General features: G+C 44.4%; 1 protein-coding gene across 3 annotated transcripts in view; it reads right to left on the bottom strand.

Moving 5' to 3' along the window:
* The window catches only part of GRIN3A (glutamate ionotropic receptor NMDA type subunit 3A), a 469,012-nt gene that overhangs the window by 138,330 nt on the left and 306,886 nt on the right, over positions 1-23,796 (bottom strand). Inside the window, exons 6-7 of one of the 3 annotated variants that reach the window (XM_056519303.1) lie at positions 13,311-13,433; positions 11,331-11,401 (exon numbers count right to left, since the gene is read on the bottom strand). The exons of 1 other annotated variant lie outside the window; for it this stretch is intronic. In XM_056519303.1, coding sequence (XP_056375278.1) covers positions 11,394-11,401; positions 13,311-13,433 — 131 coding nt within the window. In that variant the 3' untranslated portion in view covers positions 11,331-11,393. Of the gene's footprint in view, positions 1-11,330; positions 11,402-13,284; positions 13,434-23,796 lie in introns of those variants that run through there. One more of the 3 variants, XM_056519292.1, reaches the window with a different exon arrangement.

Genomic DNA, 23,796 nt, shown 5'->3' on the forward strand with positions numbered 1-23,796 from the left:
CCCATTTAGGATACTGGCCACCTAAGGTCAGACTATATATTCTGCAGACAGAGAGTTCTAAGAGTGGGATCCCATAGAAAACCAAGGATGTAGAGAATCACACAATATTAAGACGGTAGTTCTAGATTACCAAGTGTGCCCTTGAGAGCCTCAGTTAAATACCATGTGGTATGTTTAAAATATGCCATTATCCTATGACATTCGCCGACATCAGGTAAATATTGCAAATAACATTTCCATTTATTAAAAAAGGTCTTTGCATGCATCTCTGAGCATCTTATGGACAATAACATCTCTCTATGTAGTACAGAATGATATTCCTTCAAGATTTCCGCGATTGTCGGCACGGTAGGTTGGAGCCAATGTCTAAGCAAGCACAATTTAGTAATCAAGATAAGTAAGTGTACACCTTTGGGCATTTTGCCCCTATCAGGAGGATTCGATTCTCTGACAGGTAGATAGTGAAAAATGTATGGTTCTGGGGAGAATGGCAAATGTCTATCCCAAATCGTCAATATTAAAGAAGATAGGTCAGACCACAATTTCAACACCTGCCGGCATTCTCATAAACAATGCCATAGGTCCGCACCCTGTAGTTGACACATCGGACAATGTGTGAGGAATGGAGACTGGGGTGGAGTGCCCCTCCATTTAAATGCATACCTAGCCTTGTGCAGAATACGCCACTGAATTTCTCTTAATTGTGCACTGGGGGTAGAGCCATTGACAGCCAATAACCCCTCCAATAAACAGGGGGCAATATCAGAGTCACCAAGTTTAGAGGACCATTTGGCAAGAGCCGTGGTCCCCCGTCCCTTTAACGCTATATCCCTGGTGGTTGCGTAGATCAGCGAAAGGGAACAGTGGGACAGTGTGCTCCCCAATAACTTGCCAAAATCATTAGGCTTCTCTACCGTCGCATAACCTCTCACCACACCATGAAAAAATGAGCATAATTGATTATACAGCCACTGATGGGAGTCGGGAAGGGTATACTTGCTCTGGAATTCCCCCCAGCCCATGATCACCCCAGTGGATTCAGTCAAGAAATCATCAAACCAAACAACTTCCAATGTTTGCCTACTGGACTATTGGCACAGTGACCAAGCGCAGGGGTGCTCCACAGCTGAAAGTGTCTAGAAAGACACCAAGGCATCCCAACACAATCTTTCCACGCTGCCAAAGTATCACTAAATAGTACATTCCTTCTTATTGAGCTAGGGATATCTTTATAAGGTAAGTGGAATAGAGTGGACAGTGAACCCAACGGACAGAGACCCATTTCTAAGGCCGTGTTTGAGAAGTGAGCGGTATCAAAAATCCAATCACGGACATGTCTAAAAATAGCTGACAAATTATATAGACGAGCATTAGGCATTTGTAATCCCCCCTTCTCTCTTGCTAGACATAAAGGGGGACATTTACTAATCTAGTCTATTCTGGGTATGCTTATAGACCAGCGTATGTGGTAGTCTCCTGTCTATTGTGCTCCTAATTTATCAAAGGTCTCACAGCCCTTGATAAATTCTGTGCTCAGACTTCAGGGTCTACAGCTTAAACTGCATTTAGACCTGCACCAACATGGTCTGACATTTCAGCGTATTTTGGGCAGATGCGACTTGTCGCACAAAAGTCACACTTGATAAATTCAGCACCAATGCATTTTTCAATGCATTTCTGTCTAAAATAGACTTGCATTCATCATGTTATAAAAATCCTCTACAGTAAAAGTCACAGAAAAGTCGCACATATTTAGACTGCGACTTTCTGTGCGACAAATTTAGACAGGAAAAACCAGTCTAAATCCTTTGATAAATCTCCCCCAAAGTGTCATAAGCTACTCTTGGGCATTTACCCACCCAAATAAACCTTGTAAAACTAGCATGGAGCCTTCGAACATCAGTATGGCGTAACAACAGGGGGATTGTCTGCAGTGGATAGAGAATTTTCGGGAAGCTCATCATTTTAATTAATTGAACCCTACCATAGAACGAGAGAGGCAGGTTCTGCCATCTGTTCAGCTCACCCTCGATTTTCACAAACAAAGGGGGATAATTTAGAGTATACAGGGAGAGTAGAGTGCGACCTAGCTTTATGCCTAAGTAAGAGATATATTTCTGAGCCACTTGAACCAAGGGCACCCGGGCAGGATCATGAGATCCTGAACCTAAAAATAGCAGTTGACTTTTATTTAAATTCACCTTGTAGCCCGATAAAGAGCCAAAAGTGAACAAGGCTCTAAAAACAGCTGGCAACTGAGTCTCTGGTTCGTTTAGATATAGCAGTATATCATCAGCAAAGCAGCTAATTCGAACCTCCTCCGACCCCACCATAATACCTTCATAGATGCTGTGCTGAAGAAAATACTGTGCCAGCGGCTCTAAGGCCAAGTTAAAAAGCAGGGGTGAGAGGGGGCACCCCTGTCTTGTGCCCTTCTGCAGTGGAAATGGGGTAGAAAGATACCCTGGTAAATGTATTCTAGATACAGGATTTTTATATAAAGCCAACAAAAACGTCCTAAAACTACCCATTAATCCAGTCTTGTTCAGTACCAACTCCAGCCAGGACCAGTGAACATTATCAAAAACCTTTTCGGCATCTAAAGACAATAGTGCTGGAACCTGGCTGGAGTATGGACGAGACGTCACTGCCCCTTGAACTGCCAGAACCGTCCATATATTGAACACGGCTGCTCTATTTTTAATAAAACCAACCTGATGCGTCCCTATCAGGGAAATAAATCGCCAGCCTGTCTGCTAGTATTTTGGACAAGAGTTTAATATCTACATTTATAAGAGATATAGGGCGGTAGGCGCTAGGTTGAGAAGAGTCCTTCCCTGCTTTATGTAGGACTTTTATATGGGCCAAGTTGCCAGATGAGGGTAACATCCCCTCTGACAATGTATGATCATACACTGCTAATAATACTGGACTAAGCATCTCGTAGAATCTTAAAAAATTCCCCCGTAAAGCCATCGGGTCCAGGTGCCTTACAACTTTTCAAGCGGGAAATCGCTTGAGAAACCTCCTCCAGCGTAATAGAAGCATTAATCAAGTCTCTATCCTCTGCAGACAATGCAGGAAGTGTAATAGTGCTCAAAAATTGATCCCCTGCAGCAATATCTATATCTTGGGCAGTATAGAGGTCTTGATAAAATTGACAAAAAACCTCCACCACATCCCTAGGTTGTTTACGCAGGGTGCCAGCTTTATCTCTAAGGGGTCGGATGGGTTCCAGGGGTCGCTGACCACGTGCCATATTGGCCAATAGTTTCCCAGACTTGTTTCCAAACCTGTAAAACTCTGCCCTAAACTGGTCCCTGTAATAGGAATCCACCGCAGCCCAAGAGATTTCAAAACCACGCTGTCCTTGGACCCATATGTCCTTCTTGACTGGAGTCGGATCATCTAAGAAGGAAGTATAGGTTTGTCTTAGTCGTGTAGTCATGCGATCATATTTGTCCCTAGCCAATTTCTTATGGTAGGCAACATGTGCTATAATTTTCCCCCTTAATACTGCCTTACCAGCTTCCCAAAACAAGTGAGGGTCGTCCCTATGTGCTTCATTGAACATGGCATATTCCTCCCACCAGTGGCCTAGTAGTTGGACAAAAGACTCATCCTTAGCTAGCATAGCAGGGAATCTCCAAACTCTATCTCCTCCCTGGGGTACTGTCGGGATCAAAGTCAATCCCACTGGTGCACGATCTGAGATAACTATGTCATAAATGTGTTCTGATTGGACATGCGACAATAGAGGATGGGAAATAAACAGGTAATCCAGGCGTGACCAGGACAGGTGAGGGTGCGAAAAATGTGTGTACTCCCGTTCTGTTGGATTAAGATGTCTCCACGCATCAACTAGTCCCGTAGTGTGAAGGAGTGATTGTAAATATAGTTCCGTGTGTGGTGTACTACCCATATCTCGTCTCCTGTCTTCCACTGTATTGACTACTGTATTAAAGTCTCCACCCACCACTATAAATCTTTCAGTGTCAGTCAAAATGCGTGAGGCCTGAGCATAAAATAAAATGGCTTTCCCAGACTGAGGACCATACACATTATATATGGTGTAAGAAGTATCCCCCTGCATCAAAAGGACATGTTGTAGTAATCCCTCCACATCCTCCCAATATGCTTTAACACTCTGCCCCAATCTCCTATGTATCAGGATCAATACCCCCCCTTTTGATTAACAGCTGGGGACCCCAGAACACGTCCGACCCACATTTTCTGCATTCTCAGAAAGTTCTCTTTAACCAAATGCGTTTCCTGAAGAAGCGCCACATCTGCCTTCAGTTTTTGTAGATGGCGTAAAACAGACGAACGCTTCTCAGGAGAACGCAAGCCCTTAGCATTCCAAGAAATAATTTTCATATAGAGTATAGAAAAATGCGAACAAAAGACCTAGGTGTACCTGCAATACAAGAAATGGTAAGAGCAAAAGGCACAGTAAGTAAATATAATGTGGTGCAGCCCCCCCCCACCGGGAGAAAACCCAAAAACAAAAAACACGAACGCATAAATAGCAATAACACAGAAACAATCCCTATCTATGGTAAACCCCACAGAGCTAAGCGAGATAGGGAGATTAAGGACTTCACTTCTTCCGCGGACCTCTACTGGGTTCCCGCAAACCCAACTCATCAGCACACCTCTTAGCAGTACAAATCATACCAGAAGAGGCTCCGGCCCCTGAACCTCTGAGATGGTGGTAAGATGACAGTTTCAAGGCAATGTGAGAACAGGCGGGAGAAAAGTAAGAAAGGTAAGTAAATAGGGGAGAAGGAGGTGGAGAGTAATAGAAAAGTGGGAGGGATGAGGGGGAGAAGGTAAGGTGGAGGGTAAAGAGGTGGGGGGGTAGTGGAGGATGAGGAAAGGAGAAGAGGAGGGGGGGGAGGGGGGGTATGATGGGGAAAGGAGAAGAGGAGGGGGGGGAGGGCGGGGAAAGGGAAAAGTGACCACCCAGGTATCTAAGCTGCCAAAATTTGTCCCGAGCAGCCCATAACTGTACAATAATCAGCATGAGCTCAATGAACAGTCTAAAAGTCCAGAATAGAATAAAAAAATAAAAGAAAAGCGGAATAGAGTACATCTCTCACGTCCAGTCGAGGAGGATCAGGAAACAGTCCATCATAGTCCAAGGAAAGAGCGTCCCAAGGAGAAGGTCACACGAGTCCGTAGATAAGAAAATCCGCAGTCCCTAAAACCAGTCAAATTCAGGTCAGGTGAAGTTACTCCATCGCTACTGGTGGATTAGGAGGGCTTTTATGGCATTGTCTCTTATTTGTCTCCGACAAAGCATTCCCTTCAACTGCGGCTCTCAGATTCAACCTGCCATAGCATCCTCAGGTGTAGTAAAAGATTCAGTAGTGAAATCCAATTTGAAAACACGAAGCACTGCAGGGTATTGTAGAGTGAACTTTCTCTGCTGAGCTACCAGTTGCAAACAAACTGATGAAAACGTCTTGCGCCTCTTTGCCACCTCCGCCGAAAAATCATTAAACAGCAACACCTTGTGACCACGTATCATCAGAGGAGATGTTAGCTTTTTGTAGGTAGAGAGAATCAAAGCCTTGTCCGCATAGTTCAAGAATTTTGTGATCACTTGTCTTGGTCTGTTCTCAGCAGCAGCAGCAGAAGACGCCGCAGGTTGTCTTATAGGGCCCAGTCTATGAGCTCTCTCCACTGCAGCTTTAGCTCTAATGCCCAGTGCTTGTGGCAGTTCCTCCGCACAAATGGTGCATAATTGATGAGACGGTATCGATTCCGGTAAGCCCACCAGTCTCAGGTTGCTCCTGCGGGAGCGATTTTCCAAATCATCTGTCTTTTCCTGCAGAGCTTTAGTGAGGCGAGCAGACTGCTGCAGTTTCTGTTTGGCCGACATCATCTCCTCCTCCATTACATTCATCCGCTCCTCCAGGTCAGCTATCTGGGTGGTATGTAGGGACACCTCTCCCTGGATATGGGTAAGGGCAGAGGCAATAGAGGTATCAATTTGTAGTTTTAGGTCAGGCAGGAGCATTTTCGTTACCATCGCAGCCATTAGAGTAGCCAATGACTGAAATGAGAACGGCAGTCCCGGAGTTAAGGCTTCCTCCGACCCAGCCAGCAGGCTTGACAGCGATCCCGCCGTTTCAGTGAGTGGAGTCATGGGGAGCTCTCCGGCAGGGGCGCAAATCACCGCCATCTTCCTGGCCTCCAACTCTCCACAGGGCTGTAACTGAGTCCCCGCTCTCTGACCCTGCCCGTCCCCGCTCCTTTGTACAAAGCGGTCCATCTGGCGCCCGCCGCACTCCCCTAACCTCTGGCCCCAGATAGGTATGTAAAAATTGCTGGATAAGGTGTCAGGAGCGGGTGGACGAAGCGGTCTGGCCAGAGCTCTCTCTCGTCGCTCATCACATCCGCGCGCCGGAACCGGAAGTCCGATTTCCATTTTATATAGCTTTCTATGTTCTTTTTCCTTTTTTTGATTTTTTTTTTACAGCGTTCACTGTGCGTGATAATGTACATTATAGTTTTATAGTACACGTCATTACGGACGTGGCAATACCTATTATGTATATGATTTATGTTTTTGATCTTTTCTGGTGCTAATAAAGGGCTTAAATTGGCCATTTTTTTTTTACACTTCATACTTTTATTGAAGAACTTTTTATTAAATTTTTTACACTTTTTACAGCTTATACTATGCTGCAATACATTTGTACTGCAGCACAGTATAACCTAATGAGCTGCAGACACTACAGCCAGTGCGATCTCACGGGACCTCACGGGCTTCTATAGCAGGCATACAGGAGGTCATAATCTGAACTCCTGATGCCATAGCAACATACAGCGACCCGCGATTGCATCGTGGTGCTGCCGTTGGAGAATAGGGGGAGAGCGCCCCCCCTTTCAACACCATAGATGCCGTGATCAGGATTGATCAGCCGGGTCCCGTCGCCGATCTCCCGCGCTGCCTGTGGCAGTGCCGGAGATCGCTATGACGTATGCATACGTCCAATTGCGCGAACGTGTCGGATGATTGGACGTATGCATACGTCCAATAACGGGAAGGGGTTAATAATTCCATGAAGAGGGCGCACATGTGGAGGGAAGCAAAGTCCTCCCGCTGTGATGTTCTCTGTATTCAGGAGACCCATCTGGTCTCACAGGATGCCTTTAGAATTAAACTTATAGTTTTTCCCCATATCTTTCACTCCCACTTTCATTCTAAATCTAGGGGTGTGTTTATTGCAAGCTTTTTTGCTAGTTGACACCCATACTGACCCCCTTGGGAGATACATTATACTGGTGGGATATTTTAATAATGTTTTATACACTATTGTGTCAGTGTACACTTCCAACAGGGGTCAATTACTTTTTTTCCGCAAATTGATGTCTAAGGTGCATAAAGTATGTCAAGGCAAATTATTATTATGTAGAGATTTTAATATTACGACTGATCGGTCTATTGATACTACCTCACAACCCACTAGACACTCTTTCTTTAGCAGAATCACTGTGGAGGACAGACCTGTATGACATCTGGCGCATCCCTCACACCACTGAGAAGTAATACACATTCCACTCTGAGGTCCACGATGTCTATTCTTGATTGGACATGTTCCTCTCAGGTAGGTCCTTGCTCCCCTACATAGCAGACTTGTCCATTGATACAATCAAATGGACAGACAATGCTGCCATCACCTTGTCAGTGTTGGTAGATGAGCAGCTCTCCCCCTGTTTACCTATGGAGAAGTAATCCATTCCTTCTCTCCCACACCCACCATAAGGAACTCTATCAGACTACCTGACTCTTAATGACCCAACGGTTACAGACCCATTTGTTTATTGGTGTAACGGACCGTTTCTGCACACAAGGGGTTAAAATCCGTTTAGGCGATATGCCCCTTTCTGAGAGACAGGCACAGCTACTGCAGAACACCAAACTCCCGAACTGGATACAAAATAGCACTCCAAACCGGAACCTCATGAATAGCTGCTAGCAGACGAACAGGAAAAGCTCCCAAGCGGCTTACACTCCTGGCAATCAGTCTCTAACAGCATACAGTGAATCCCCCCCAAGAACGAGACAAGGCTCCGTGTTGAGGGTCAAGCAGAATCTGATTTTAATGGGGCTACCTGCCCAGTATTTATGCAGGTCTCCACCAGGTAGACACTCCCCTAGGGGACCTGATGGAAGACTGTAAAACATAGTGGACAGTTGCCAATCGCAGTGGCTTCAACATAAGCCCTTCCCACTTTACCCATACCTTCCTCCTCTCTATCCTCTAGACAACTGGGAAGAAATCCAATTATCTCCCAGGACGAAGAAATCCAATTATCTCCAGGGATAGAGGCAGACTCCATTGAGCACATGGTTGCAAAAATACATAAAACTACACAATGCCACAATTACTACATAAAACATATACATGCAACATATCCTCAGATAGCTTAGGTCTGAGCGCACATTATCAAATGGTGCTCAGACCACACAGTTCAATTGCCATGGAGCTTAAGTCTTTCCCATAGTCTTTCATTATATGAATGGGCTCCATGGCATAGCTATCTGGAGTATCACCGCTCACACAGGGCAAGTACCAAATGACCCCACTGTATTTAAAGGGCCAGAATGAGTGACATACACACTGGTATGGCTGAATACTGTTTTTAAAGGGCCCAATCTCCCAGGGCCATAGTCCAAAGGCAGCAGGCGGGCAACCAGGTTTCTCCAATGCAATGTGGCAAGATTGGTCTTGTCACCTCTGGAATGCCCATAAGGCTTGTATTAGGGGGATATTCATTCAACAGGGTTCTGCTTATAAAAAAACAAAGAGAAACTCAGGTCTCAGACCTTCTGATGCGTATTCTGAATGTTTAAATCAACTTAATCCGACTCCTCTTACGGATACTCTAAAACGCTTGTGTCAGGAGTTAAGAGGTTTAATGATGCATTCGTATGAGAAGACTTTCCGAAAGCGGAGGGCTACTTACTATTCCCAAGACAATAAAGCGGGTAAATTATATGCTTCTAGGCTTAAGGCCCAACAACTGAAAAGTAAAATTCCCTTTTTATTACATCCGACAAACAACATTTTTAATATATTCGCCCTGAGATATAGCCAACGGCTTTCAGGATTATTACTCCCACTTATAGCACCTGAAGGACACCCTCCCTGCCACCCCTAACATTGCATCAGACATCAAGGCATATTTAAATCTCCTCACCTTTTCCTCTGTGGACTTACAATCCCTCAATACTCCTATCTCGTTAGCAGAAATAGACGCAGTTATTAAATCCCTGCCAGCTTATAAAGCCCTGGGACCCAATGGGTTCGCTGCCCATTATTATAAATGCTTCCACCATCATTTGGCTCCCCCTCTGCGGGCCTTTTTTCAGGCAGCTATGGATGGAGGTGTCTTCCCAAGGGTAAATTTACAAGCCCTAGTGATCACTCTCCCCAAGTCCAGCAAGACCCCAGACATGCCCAAAAACTTTGGCCCAATATCACTATTGAATCAATATGTTAAAATATTGCCAAAGTACATGACACCAGGCTGGCTAAATTACTTCCATCCATTATCCATGCCGATCAATCAGGTTTTGTACCTACAAGGCAATCACATTACAACACTAGGAGGATGCTGGGTGTTCTCCACTATGATGAGAAGAGCGCTATACCTACCCTGGAACTAGCTTTGGATGCCGAGAAGGCATTCAACCATATTTGATGGTTGTTTGCCTTCTCGGTACTTGAGCGGATGGGTTTTCAGGGATCTATTCTATCAGCCATAAAGGCCCTCTATAGCAGCCCTTTGGCAAAATATATATTAATGGAGCCCTTTTATCTGACTTTGATCTGACTAATGGTACAAGACAGGGCAGCCCCCTCTCTCCCTTAATCTTCATTCTGTCCATGAAACCTCTGGCCTACTCGATCAGAGATGACCCAAGAATTTCTGCGGTGGAGATAGGGTGTAGTCCTCCCGTCATATCATTATACGGCAACTATGTGTTTCTTTCACTTACTCATCCTAGGGAGTTCTTGCCACTCAACTTGGACCACATTGACCTATTTGGCCATTTATCATACTATCACTTAAATTCCGCAAAAACCCAAGCTCTTTTTGTGGGGATCCCCATTTACCCCCTGTGGGTAAAGATGGAACAATCTCTAGTCTCACCTTTCACTCTAAAAGATCTCCTATATACACCCTTTTGGAACGTTGAGCCTCCACCTAACTTGAACCCAGTAATACAGGCCTCACTTAAAGCTTGGCAACAATTTAAGGTACATTGTCTAGCCAACATGAAACACTGCCTTTTTCGTTAATAGCAGCCCTCCTCCCACAAGTTGATCTGCGATCTTGGTCTTCTGAAGGCATCTCGGTGGTTGGAGATGTCTGGACGGCGGGCTCTATGCTACCATTCCAATCCATAAGTAACCTTTCTTCAATTCATAATGCTGAATTATATAAATACCTCCAGGTGCGTCACATTCTTCAGCAGTTAACACCAATGGACCTTACTTTTCATCCTTTAGTTTTTTTTGTATATTTCAAACAACAAAAGAGGTCTTAAATCTTTCTATCAACTTTTGCAACCCTCTCAATTTCTGAAATTCCATACACTCTGCAACTGGGAGATTGAACTCCGCACCACGTTTACAGCTGAGGAGTAGATGGGCGCATTTAAAATGATCCACCAAAATCTGACATGTTCAACCCATGTAGAATCATTATTGAAAACATGTCTGCGGTGGTATTTTACTCCAGACAGACTTTCTAAGATATATCCTTCCACCTCTGACCACTATTGGAGGGGGTGCAGCCACAGAGGAACTCTAATGCATATTTTATGGTCCTGCCCACTAATAAAATCTTACTGGGAAGAATGCCACGCTTTAATTAGACAAATTATACCAATACATATCACATGGTCCCCTCAACTAGTCTTATTATTTATAGAAATTAACCTATTAGAGCTATCACTTGTGTAATCTGCGTACTGGCTAAGGCTAAGGATACTGCTGAGACATTGGAAATCCACATGTATTCCATCTTACAATGACTTGATTACTGCTATCAATCTTATGACCTCTTTTGAGAGAGTTATAGCCTTAAGCAATAGCACATTTGAGGCCTTCCTGTCCAAATGGCACCATTGGATATCATACCTCTGTAATACCTCCTTATTCGGATATACTTATGTCCATGACGTTCTCTCATAATACTTTTTGGGGTAATACTAATAGGGTAATATGTAATATTATCCTCCTCCTGTACAGAATGTATCTGTACACAGTATATATTATGCACTTTGAATACTTCATTTCACCTGTGTCTATTATGGTTATTTGTGCGCTTTGTTTTGCACACTGTTACTTGTTTCCAGGTATGCCAAGTTATTTACCTGTAATATTTAAAAACCCAATAAAAACTTTTGAAACAAATGTGTCAAACAAATATAACTGTATATTACACCTGATTCCCACAAAAAATAGAGAAGATAGCTAATCACCTAAAAACTCAATGTACAGTTATGTCAGTAAAAGAAATTAAAGGATGTGTGCTGAATTTTGACGGCATTAAATTGTAACTGAGCTGAAATGGCCTATTGTAATTGACTCAGTATTCTACTCAATGCTATAAATTTATGATATAACACTATACATAACACCAGGAATATTAAGTTCATGACTCACATTTTTTTTGTGTTCTGACTCATTATACTACTAAAATGATGCATTACTAGCTATACTATCTATCTGCAGGAGAATTAGGCTATGTTTCCACTTGTTTTTTTTTCGGGCAGTTTTTGGAAAACTGCCAGTGCAGTTTTTGAGCCAAAGCCAGAAGTGTATTCAAAAGGAATAGGACATATAAAGGAAGGACTTACACTTCTCCTTCCTTATGGATCCACTTCTGACTTTGGCTCAAAAACTGCAGTGGCAAACTGCCAGAAAAAAAAACAAGTGGAATCCTAGCCTTATAAAGTGTTGGACAGAACATGGCAACCAGGGGAAAAAAAAGTACATTGGTAATATTTTAAAGGGAATTTGACAGTTTGATTTGGCCTACTACATCATATAGACACTTGGAAGGGTGTCTGGATTATATTTGTGTATGCACAAGGCAACACCCCAATTTTCCTATAAAAAAAACTTTGGGGGCATGGTTTGGCACGCTGGCAGATGGCTGCATGTGCTGAGAGCTTCGGCCGGGTCATCGCTATACAGGCTTCCAAATACAGTAACCCCCCGACATGCGATGGCCCCGACATATGATAAAATCGACATACGATGGCCTCTCAGAGGCCATCGCATGTCGATGTCAGCATCGACATACGATGCTTTTATATGTCGGGGCCATCGCATTAACTGCTATCCGACAGCGCAAAATGCTTAAGCTGCTGTCGGATAGCAGTTTAAGCATCCCAGGCAGGTTTGCTTATCTATTCCTGCTGCTGATTCGACAAACGATGGGTCGTTTGGAACGAATTACCATTGTATGTTGAGGGACCACTGTACACAATGGGTGGCAGGAATAAGCAAAAGAAGACTGACAAACCTGCCCGCGGGACATGCAGAACGGGCCGCACATGGACAGGGCCCCCTCACTGAATCCCAGCACCATGAGCGCTGCGCAGCCCGACATGGCGGCGCCTGGCGCTCACACCACGCTGCAGAGCACTCGGGATGCCGAACCTGCTGCTCCGGGGACTGCTGACATCGGAGACAAGACGGCAAGTATACCTCGCTCCCTCCCCAAACCACTTAACCAGAGGTCCTTATCACTTACCTCTGCTGCCTCCTGTCCCTCCCAGCAAATGAGTCTCCCTCCTTCCAGCCTGTGGCTCCTGGGCTGTGAGCCTCACAGAGGGAACAGCCAGAAGCTGCAGCACAGGGGGACTGTGCCCTGTACAGCTCTGCACCTCAGCCCTCTCCTGCCTTTGAGAGCCATCCCAGCCAGACTCTGCAGTCAGCCTAATCCTCTCCGCACCAGCAAATCTGGGTGTGACCCCACTTCTATGCCCCCTCCCCCTCTGTCTGCTACACACGCTGTGCCTCACACCTCTGCTCAGTGTCCCCTGCAGGGTGCACCCATGCCCAGGGACCCAGGTTTTCTGCAGATTCATCCCACCTCTCCTCCCCTCTACTCTCCTTATGTGGAGGCTATTGTATCCGCTTTGAGTGGCCACTGGTCTGACGACGCCAGCCCACCTGCATATTGGGGCACCAGTCCACCAGCGAAAAAGAAGCTTTTCAAGATGCCTTTGAAACCTTTCCCCACAGGGAAATGTGGCTTAGACTATTCCTCACCAGATGATTCTAGAGCTCTGGAACCAGGCTTTCGCAGATGCTCTCTTAACCGTACGCCTACGGGTCCTGGGATAGATGATCCTCCAAGTTCTCTCACTGCTCCAGCTCCTCCGTTGCCGTCACCTGAAATGGCAGTTTTTATAATCATAAGCGGAAGCTTTGGACTGCTTTGGAATCCTCGGATGCCCAGATGGACCCAAGAGCCTTTTTTTGGCTTCCTTGTGCAACTGAAACCAAGCCTATCTTGTCCTCCATGCCCCTGGTAATGGCTTTTATTGCCATGATGCACGTATCATATCTCAAGCGCTCCCACATCGCATCCCCGAACAGTCCTTTATCTCCCATATATGGTAATTTAGCCTTCCCCCCAGCCCTATCGGTGCCTTCATTCCTGGGTATACAGAGACTATCGGGAGTGATGTTCAGAGATTATTTAGAGGCTTCTAGCTTAAAACCGCTTGACATGATCCTGGAAGGTAATGCTCCATCTCCTGCAGCTAATTTTCAGTATGCACTTCTACCGGGTCTCCAGACTATCTCTGCAGCTGCATTGCCCGCTGTCTCCCTTTTAGAGTCTTTGTGTTTCTACCTCGGCTGTTTATCGCCCAATCAGTGTGATATATAATCTTTTCCTGAATTGACTCAGGGATTCGCAACTTCCCTTTCGGTGCAGCTGGGAAGCGGCAATAGGCCGCTCATTGACTGATGCCGAGTGGATGAAAGCAGTGGCTATGTGTCATAAAACCTCCATATCCTGCAAGGCTCAGGAATGAAATTATTAGCCCCTTACCAGGTGGTATAGAGTGCCGGCCCTTCTCTTGCATTTCTATCCATCGGTACCTAATGTGTGCTGGCGGTGTGAAGCGCCGGGGGGGGGACGGGGGGGGGGGGGGGGCGATCACGATCACTAATTTCTTGGCTGGACTGCCCTTCTCTCTCCTTTTTTTGGTCCGGGGTACTGGAACTTATCCGCCGCATGACCCTTGACCCAGCCACCCTGCTCTTATCAGTATTGCCGAGCTCGGTGCCTTAGGGGTCTAGGAGCCTTCTATTTTTTCTACTTCTAGCAGCGCGAACGGTCATACCCGTCTATGGGGGTCTACTATCCCTCCAACCCATTCATCCCGGCTTCAGGAGGTGGCTGATCTACATAGAATGGAGGAACTGCTTGCGGATTCCAATAATATGTTCCGCAAATACACTGCAGTCCGGTCCCCATGGTTAGGCTTGATTAACTTGTCGGACTTCAGGGATCTACACACCCATATTCCTGCTTACGCATCCCCTATGGTTCTTGCCCACTCCTCGTCTCGACTGCCTTAAGTGGTCCCTCCAATCCAGTGCTGCCTTGGGAGAGCTAGGGGCTGGAATCGTCTAGGGATGGTAAGTTGTTTACTAGATTTATTTTGAGCCTGTGCTGTGGTTCTCGCTCCTTCTTTTCTCTTCTTCTTTTTTATTCTCCCTTCTCTTTTTTTTCATTCTTGTATTACTTCTTTCTCCTCCTTCCCCTTCTCTTCCTATTTCTCCCGGACCTGTTATGGCCCTATTCCTCCCTATTCCCACCTTCCTCCCCGCATCCCCCCTCTCCCCTCCCCTTGCCCTAGGAGGGTTGATGTTTGATTGATCAGACTGCCGCTCCCTGTTATTACGTTATGTCAATGCTCTTGATGTTCTGATTGTTGTTTTGTGTTTCATTGGAATCCATCTGTTATGTAATTTTGCTTGTCATTCGGCTTATGTTCTTGACAATATTTTTCTATGCGAAAACATAAATAAAAACTATGTACTTAAAAAAAAAAAAAAAAAAAACTTTGATGGACACTCACACTGTATGCTAATCATTGGTATGCATTCATGAATGAGGAGATGATCTTCTTCCCACCCAGACAGAGGACGCGCACTGATCTGCCATGACAGTTCACTGATCCATTAGAACTGAATCATATTGATAAGCTCATCATTACAATGACACCTGTCAAGAAATGTTTTTTCTGCACTCACTGGGTGATTTTAAGGTGGTACAACGGATAGAGCCCAAATAAGTATAATATTCAGAGAGCTTTACTTGAACAGATCTAATCTGTATGGTGGATGTCCAACTAGCTCACTCATATTTGTTTAAGGCCTTTGACATATCTCTTGGACCACTTTAATTATCACATTATTAGCATTCCAAGTCCACTGACACCACACCCTCATTGGTGCAGAACTACATAGGCCTGCTCTTTCTCCCAATGGGTCCTGTGACATCCAGGTTTACATGTCCGGAAAATGAAATAGGTAACCTGCTCCCATAGCAGAAGCGCTAATATGATGTCTAGGTGAGAAAATCTCAGACGTCATGTCAGTTGGCACGTGTACATTCTCTATAGCAACCACAGTAAAAGGACATGGAAAGTGCATATACACATGTGATATCTGATGCTCATGCAAAAAACATTACGGCTGAATTCAAACTAAGTTATAAGTCCAGCCGACCTGCCAGGCCTCTCTCACACAGTTCATTAAGCTGGAGAGGCCCAAGGAAAAAATGAATAGAGATGGGATAATTAGGGATAAAATCAAGGATCCACTATCTTACATAACATGTTATAATTAAAGTCATAAAACTGTAGAAAGAATTCTGTCAGCACAATGGCACATATTGAAGGGTGACCAAACTGTGGGCTCTGTGTTACTGTAAAAATCTCAAACAGTTCATGAAAGTTTAAATAGTAAAAAATAAAGTAGAACAGGATTGAAGGTTTTTGTAAAATACATTTCAAAGAATACATCTAACTGTAGTTTACACCGACTGCCAGCAGCACGATCGGTAAACAGTCTAAACAGCTATATGCCACATACTTACAATAACTCCCCTGAAAACATTACATTTAGTTATCATGGAAGGGGCCTTCGAAAGACTTTTGTAACTGCCATGATTGTACTTTTATTATCGTATCTCTTATTCTGTTAAGGGCACTTATTTCTCATTAGGCTACTTAAACACAATATCTGGACATGTTATCAGAACACAAAAAAAAGGCTTAATTTACACAACAATAATTTAGAAACAATATATACACATACTGTAGTGTCACCAAGCAATGTCAGGTGATTGAGGAGGAATTGCTTAAGTCCTCTGTGGAGGCTAAAAATAAAATTTAAGAAATGTTTCTTAAAATTCCGTATATTGAGAAGTCAACCCCCATTCCCACCAAAAGATAAAAACAGAAATTAGAAGAAAAAAAATCTTGTCCGCTTTGCCTCCTAAAAAACAAGAAAGTAAAAACCTAAAATTACAGCTCACTGTTTGAGATGAGTGAATTTTTGAAAAATTTAATTTGGCCCGAATTTATTCGTGGCGAATCACTATTAAAAACGGCTATTTCTTGCCTACAGAGAGGCTCAATAGGGGTGTAGAACACTTTGCCTTGTCATAACACGCATAGGGATTATGCTGTGTTAGTGAAATAATACTGTTATTCAGTATGACATGCAGATTACAGGCATCGCAATTAGAATCACTGCTGCAGAGCGTCTGGATGTGGCAGCAGGGACACCATATGGCATCACAATTGAAGAGATTAAAGAGATTTTTTCTGTAATTTTTATTTCATTTACCGTGTATACTCGAGTATAAGCCGACCCGAATATAAGCCGAGACCCCTAATTTCAACCCAAAATCCCAGGAAAAGTTATTGACTCGAGTATAAGCCTAGGGTGGGAAATACATCATCCCCCCCTGTCATCATCCAGACCCGTCATTAACATCCTCATCATCATCCCCTTGTCATCATCCCACACATCCCCCCTTCATCATCCCCTTATCATCCCACACATCCCCCCTTCATCATCCCCTTATCATCCCACACATCCCCCCTTCATCATCCCCTTATCATCCCACACATCCCCCCTTCATCATCCCCTTATCATCCCGCACATCCCCCCTTCATCATCCCCTTATCATCCCACACATCCCCCCTTCATCATCCCCTTATCATCCCACACATCCCCCCTTCATCATCCCCTTATCATCCCACACATCCCCCCTTCATCATCCCCTTGTCATCATTCGCCGTCAGTGGTCTTCAACCTGCGGACCTCCAGAGGTTTCAAAACTACAACTCCCAGCAAGCCCGGGCAGCCATCGGCTGTCCGGGCTTGCTGGGAGTTGTAGTTTTGAAACCTCCGGAGGTCCGCAGGTTTAAGACCACTGCGGCCTTCGACATCATCCAGCCCCCTCTCACCCCCCTTTAGTTCTGAGTACTCACCTCCGCTCGTCGCTGGTCCGGTCCTGCAGGGCTGTCCGGAGAGGAGGTGGTCCGAGCTGCTATCTTCACCGGGGGCGCCTCTTCTCCGTGCTTCCGGCCCGGAATAGAGGCGTTGCCTTGACAACGACGCAGAAGTACGTTGGCAATGAACGCACCTCTGCGTCGTTGTCAAGGCAACGTGACTATTCTGAGGCCGGGCCCGAAGCGCTTAGAAGAGGCCTCCCCGGTGAAGATAGCAGCCCGGAACCACTATCCCACCGGACCACCTCCTCACCGGACAGCCCTGTAGCACCGGACCAGCGCCGAGCGGAGGTGAGTACTCAGAACTAAAGGGGGGTGAGAGGGGGCTGGATGATGTCGAAGGCCGCAGTGGTCTTCAACCTGCGGACCTCCGGAGGTTTCAAAACTACAACTCCCAGCAAGCCCGGACAGCCGATGGCTGTCCGGGCTTGCTGGGAGTTGTAGTTTTGAAACCTCTGGAGGTCCGCAGGTTGAAGACCACTGCGGATGGGGGAGTTCACTCGAGTATAAGCCGAGGGGGGTGTTTTCAGCACGAAAAATCGTGCTGAAAAACTCGGCTTATACTCGAGTATATACGGTAATTTGAATTTTTTTTTAAATCACTTTTTAAGGACCCATTCTGGTGAGCATCGAGCTGTCACCCCACCACGAGGCGAGCTACCACCTGTTTCAGCACCTGCCTCTCAGTGCCCCCCCCCCCCCCCGACTGTCTTACTCTGTGTGGAGCTGCAAATGTTTCATTTAATCAGTTATGGTTAATTTTTATTGCTCCAACCTGTTTATTGGATTCTTGAGGTAATTCCACAGGTAATATATGACGATGACCATGGGGCCTCAGTCTTGAAAAGATTACATAGTTTTTTTTAAATATAAATAAAAGATTTTGAATATATTAACAAATTGAATATGCCAGCAGCATGAGGAGATCACATGGCAGCACAATGACAAAGCCTGGTAATTGGAATGAGAAAACTTGAAATTCTTTTTTGAGGACCCATTCTGGTGAGCATTGAGCTGGCGGTCTGCCACGAGGCAAGCTACCACCTGTCTTCCAGCCCCTGACTCTCAGCGCCCCCGCCCCAATTGTCTTACTCTGTGTGGAACTGAGAATGTTTCAGTTATTGTTCATTGTTATCGCTCCAACCTGTTTCATTGGATTCTTGTGGTAATTCCAGAGGTAATATATGATGACAACTAGAGAGGAGTGAATTTTTTTTTATTGGATTTTATCGATTTGATTCGCTCATCTCTACTGAGGACCCATTGGAGGGCAAGTCTGGTGCCAGCAGCTGTGGTAATTCCAGCTCCAATAGTGTATAATTGCTGCAGTGTAAACTATGGAAAGGCTCCTAGTTGTATCTTAAAATAGAGCTGGCGGTCCACCGCAAGGCCAGCTACCGCCTGTCCCAGCCCCTGCCTCTCAGCGCACCCCCATGCTCTGAGTGTTCACTTGAAAAGGGAGGGGCTGCAGTACCAGCAACTTGGACAGGAGCACATTCAGCTTCTGTGCCATTGGATAAGTGGGTGCATAATGCTAGAAGTCGCTGCAGTGAAAAAGCTTGCATCTGTATTTTCAAATCGAGCTGGCGGTCCTCCGTGAGGCGAGCTACCACCTATTCCAGCCCTTACCTCTCAGCGACTCCCCCTACTGCCCCCCCCCCCCAAAACTGTGAAAGTGTGAATACTTCATTTAATCAGTTATGGTTCATTGTTATCGCTCCAACCTGTTTCATTGGATTCTTGTGGTAATTCAACAGGTAATATATGACGAGGACCATAGGGCCTCACAAGTGAAAAGATTGAAGACTTTTTTTAAATTTAAGATTTTGATTAGATTCACAAGTTTAATGTCCCGGGTGCCCGAAGCGTTTACTTTGAACTTATACTGTATGACCACAAAACCCAATCTAACAAGAAGTCACATGGCGGCACAATGACAGAGCCTAGAGGTTAAAATAGATTAAGATAAAGTTTAATTTGATGTGCCAGGAACATGAGACCAATTGGCCACGGTGTGTCTGGGTCCTCTGTCTTGTCTTCCTCATCACCCTGTAGCTCCACAGCCTGCTCCTGCTCCTCCTCTCCTGTCAGATGACTATAAAAAAAGAACATTTTGCAAAACCTTGCCTGTGCTCCACTGTCCCCCTCCTCCTCCTCCTCCATTTCAGCCCCCACAGGGCTCATGTGGCCTCAGATGTAGGCGCCATGTCTCAAGCTCCCTGACCAGCCATCGTTTCCAACACATGTTGTAGGAAATTAAGCAGTGGAATGACGTCATTCATCCCATAATCCTGGCAACTGAATAATATTGTGGCTTCCTCAAAGAGCCTGAGCAAACAGCAGGTGTCATGTATGAGCTGCCACTGGTTGACATTGAAGTTACACAGGGGAGTCCCCCTATCCGCTGGATCATCAAGAAATCGGTGATGGCTTTTCTTTGTTTGTATAGTCGGTCCAACATATGGAGGGTGCAATTCCAACGTGTGGAAACATCGCAAATCAGACTATGTTGGGGGCTGCAGCTCAAGGAGGGTGTGCTTTGCTGTGTATGAGTGGCTAAAGTGCATGCAACGTTTCCTTCCCATTGTTAGGACGTCTTATATATAGGGGGTACACTTCAGGAACCGCTTGACAACCAGATTGAACATGTGTGCCATGCAGGGCGCATGGCTCAGGTTTCCTTGACGCAGAGCAGACAAGATGTTCTTCTTCTTGACGGTCACCATGGTTCCCATTTCCAGTTTTCATGGAGTAAGCCATGATTCGATTTCTTGATGAATGACACAGCCTGAAGGAGGCGGAAGCATGCGGAGACCATATAGTGGCAGAATGACCAAGCCTGGAGGTGCCAGCAGCCTGACAAGACCATAGGGCCTCACAATTTAAAAGACTAAATATATATATATTTAAAAATTTAAATTGAAGATTTTAATTAGATTAACATAAAGAATGTTATGTAATGTGCCAGCAGCATGAGGAGACCACATGGCGGCACAATGACACAGCCTAGAGGTGGCACCAGCATGAGGAGACCAAAATGTGGCAGAATGACCAAGCCTAGAGGTGGCAGCAGACTGACAAGACCATAGGGCCTCACAACTGAAAAGATTAAAGATATATTTTTAAATTTAAACTGAAGATTTTAAATAGATTAACATAAATTTTTTATGTAATGTGCCAGCAGCATGAGGAGACCACATGGCGGCACAATGACACAGCCTGGAGGTGGCACCAGCATGAGGAGACCAAAATGTGGCAGAATGACCAAGCCTGGAGGTAGCAGCAGCAAGAGGAGACCATATGGTGAAAGAATGACATAGCCTGGAGGTGGTGGCAGCCTGACAAGACCCCTAGGGCCTCACAATTGAAAAGATGATTAAAGATATGTTTTTAAATTGCATGTGGTCATATTAACATCCTCTGGATTCTTGATGAAAAACTGCCACACTGCAGAGTAGCAGATTTTCCCCCCAACAGAACACACTGACTGACTGCTACTGCAGCCAACTCCAGGGACCCCTGTTCCACTACCTCTCGGGCAGGTAGGCTGCCGTGAAGCAGGGGGTCTACCTGGGGCACGTTTGGCTCCAGACTTCCCACTTCTGCCACCATGCTGACTCCCAAACATGCTACCACCTTGCTGACTCAACTGCTGCCTCACGGGCAACCTGCCAGCCTCTTCTCCTGATTATGATGAAGCCCCTTCTGCACCCGGCTCCCAAATGCAATCGGCTTCATCATCATCATCAAGTTGTGTCTGCACGTCACTGATGTCCTCCTCAGGTTCCTCAACAGTGTGTGCTTCAGGAGCCTGAATGCTCCCAACACCACTACTATTGGCTTTTCAGTTGTTGTACACATCAGTGCTGCAGCACACAGTCGCTGTGTAGTACACCCAAAATTGCACTCTCTCTTTCAATCTCTCTTCCTTCCTAGATTTGTTCTTGAGATGAATCGCTGCTGTAAAAATGCTTTTCTGTGCAACACACACTGCTCTCTGTCTCTCTCTGCAAAAAAACGCTGATGTGACTGGCCGCAAGATGGCTGCCGATTATATAGGGCTGTGACATCACAGGGGTGGCTGGCTGCTGATAGGCTACATGCTGCATGTGATTCAGGGTCATCCCGCCTACCCGTCTTCCCACCTTCCCAGAGTTCCACTAAATGGAGTTTAATGAAGCGATTCGTGTGATCGAATTGCGGCGAGATTCGGATTCGCTCATCCCTACTCACTGTGCAAAAATGTTTTTACAAACTTTATATTTGATAAAATAAAGGGTTTCACAAAAGAATACAACTTACTCCTACAAAAATCTAGCTCTTATACTGCCTTTAGTTCTTAGATTGAGAAAATGAAAAAATAAAAACCATTGTGGCGGGAAGGGGTTAAAAAGAGTGAAGGTAAAAATCGAAATAATTTTTCTACTTATTATTTTTATTTTTATAGCTGCATTTAGGTAATCGGAGAATGCAGAGGAAAGTCATTTTCTAGGGTATATTTACATGATGCAAATTTGGTGAAGAATTTTTCGTGTGCCTGTAGCATGCTTACAGATTTCTCCAAGCCACATTAAAATGAGTAGAAATGTTGCATTTGAATTTAACCTAAAGCTCTATTCATGTTTAGGGCAATTGATGTCTATATTTATTTGTCATTTTCTTCCTAAATAATGCAAAACTCTTATTGGTATCTGCAGTTCTCCTTGAATGCAAAAAGTTTGGAGACACAGTGCAGCAAAACAAAATATACTGATGACAAATGAACAATTTTATATAAATGTTCCTTGGTATTCTGTGATTTATAAAGGTTTCATTTAGCTTGTTTAATTGGTTAACTAGACTGAGCTTGGAGGACAACATAACAACCATATAAATAAATGTAAAATGTATTGCTGTCAAGAAAATAAGAGGAATTCTAATTAGTGGTAATAAATTAGTTTTCATAATTTAATCTGCAAATTATTCCAGCTAATTTTCTAAATTAGAAACACAAATATTTTGTTAAAAAAAGATCATTTACCATGCAAATCGTCTAATGACTTACCATATTATCATCCCCCAACTGAAAGCTTCAAAATCATTACATTGTTCATAAATAGGTAATGATGAGTTATTACAGATGAAAATTCATTTCATAAACCATTTCTCATAGCAGAAAATGTTGGAGCAAAATGCATTATCCAACAATTTATATAAAGCTTTATAATAATTTATATGCTGTATTGTATATTTTTTGTTAATAGACTACCTCTCTCTTAGTAAAAAAAAAATAATATATTTAAAATGGTCCTACATACTGTAGATCAGTTTGTTCCAACATATGACTCCCCAGCTGTAACTTAACAACCCTATGGCTGTGGGGACATGCATACAATAGAGTAAAACAGGTCAGAGACCACTAACATAGTCTGATAACTGGAGCTGGGTAACAATGTTAAGAACATTTTGTTACATGTCCCTCAGATATGTACATCTACATTGGGCATTATAGTTAATTATAATTATTGTTCCATATGGTTACTACAGATGTGTCCTTTCTCAACTTCACTCTAATCTCAATATCTTCTTAGATGTGTGAAATTACAGTTTTTTACCACAACATCAGTTCAGTAACACTCCGTCACTAAACATATAGGGGGAGATTTATCAAAACCAGTCCAGAGGAAAAGTTGCTGAGTTGTCCATAGCAACCAATCAGATAGCTCCTTTAATTTTTGAAAAGGCCTCTGAAAAATTTAAGAAGCGATCTGATTGGTTGCTATGGCCAACTCAGAAACTTTTCCACTGGACAGGTTTGATAAATCTCCACCATACAGTTTTGGTCTAAGTGTGAGCACCTAGTGATTGTTAAATAAATGAAGCCTTTTGCTTGTTTTAATAGCATGTTGCAATATTGTGTAAGGGTAGAGTCAAACATAGAATATTAGTAGTGTATTTCACACTGTGCAGCTGCGATTTACTGCATATTCTCCTATGAGCACAGGGCTACCCTGCAGCAGCCCTGTGTGTGCAGTAAGGTTTGGAGGTGGGGCCATAGAGTCACATTAATGTGGGCATGCTGGTCCTGCCTCCAGACCTAACTGCTCATAGGAGAATATGCAGCGTAATTTCTGCTGCACAGTAGATTTGGTGCAGTCTGAAATACGCTGCATATACGCAATGTGTGATCCTACCCTTAAAATTGTTTTATGAGACTGGAATCCTTAAGTAAA

The sequence above is a fragment of the Hyla sarda genome, chromosome 1 (assembly GCF_029499605.1).
Source record: "Hyla sarda isolate aHylSar1 chromosome 1, aHylSar1.hap1, whole genome shotgun sequence".
Classification (NCBI taxonomy): Eukaryota; Metazoa; Chordata; class Amphibia; order Anura; family Hylidae; genus Hyla; species Hyla sarda.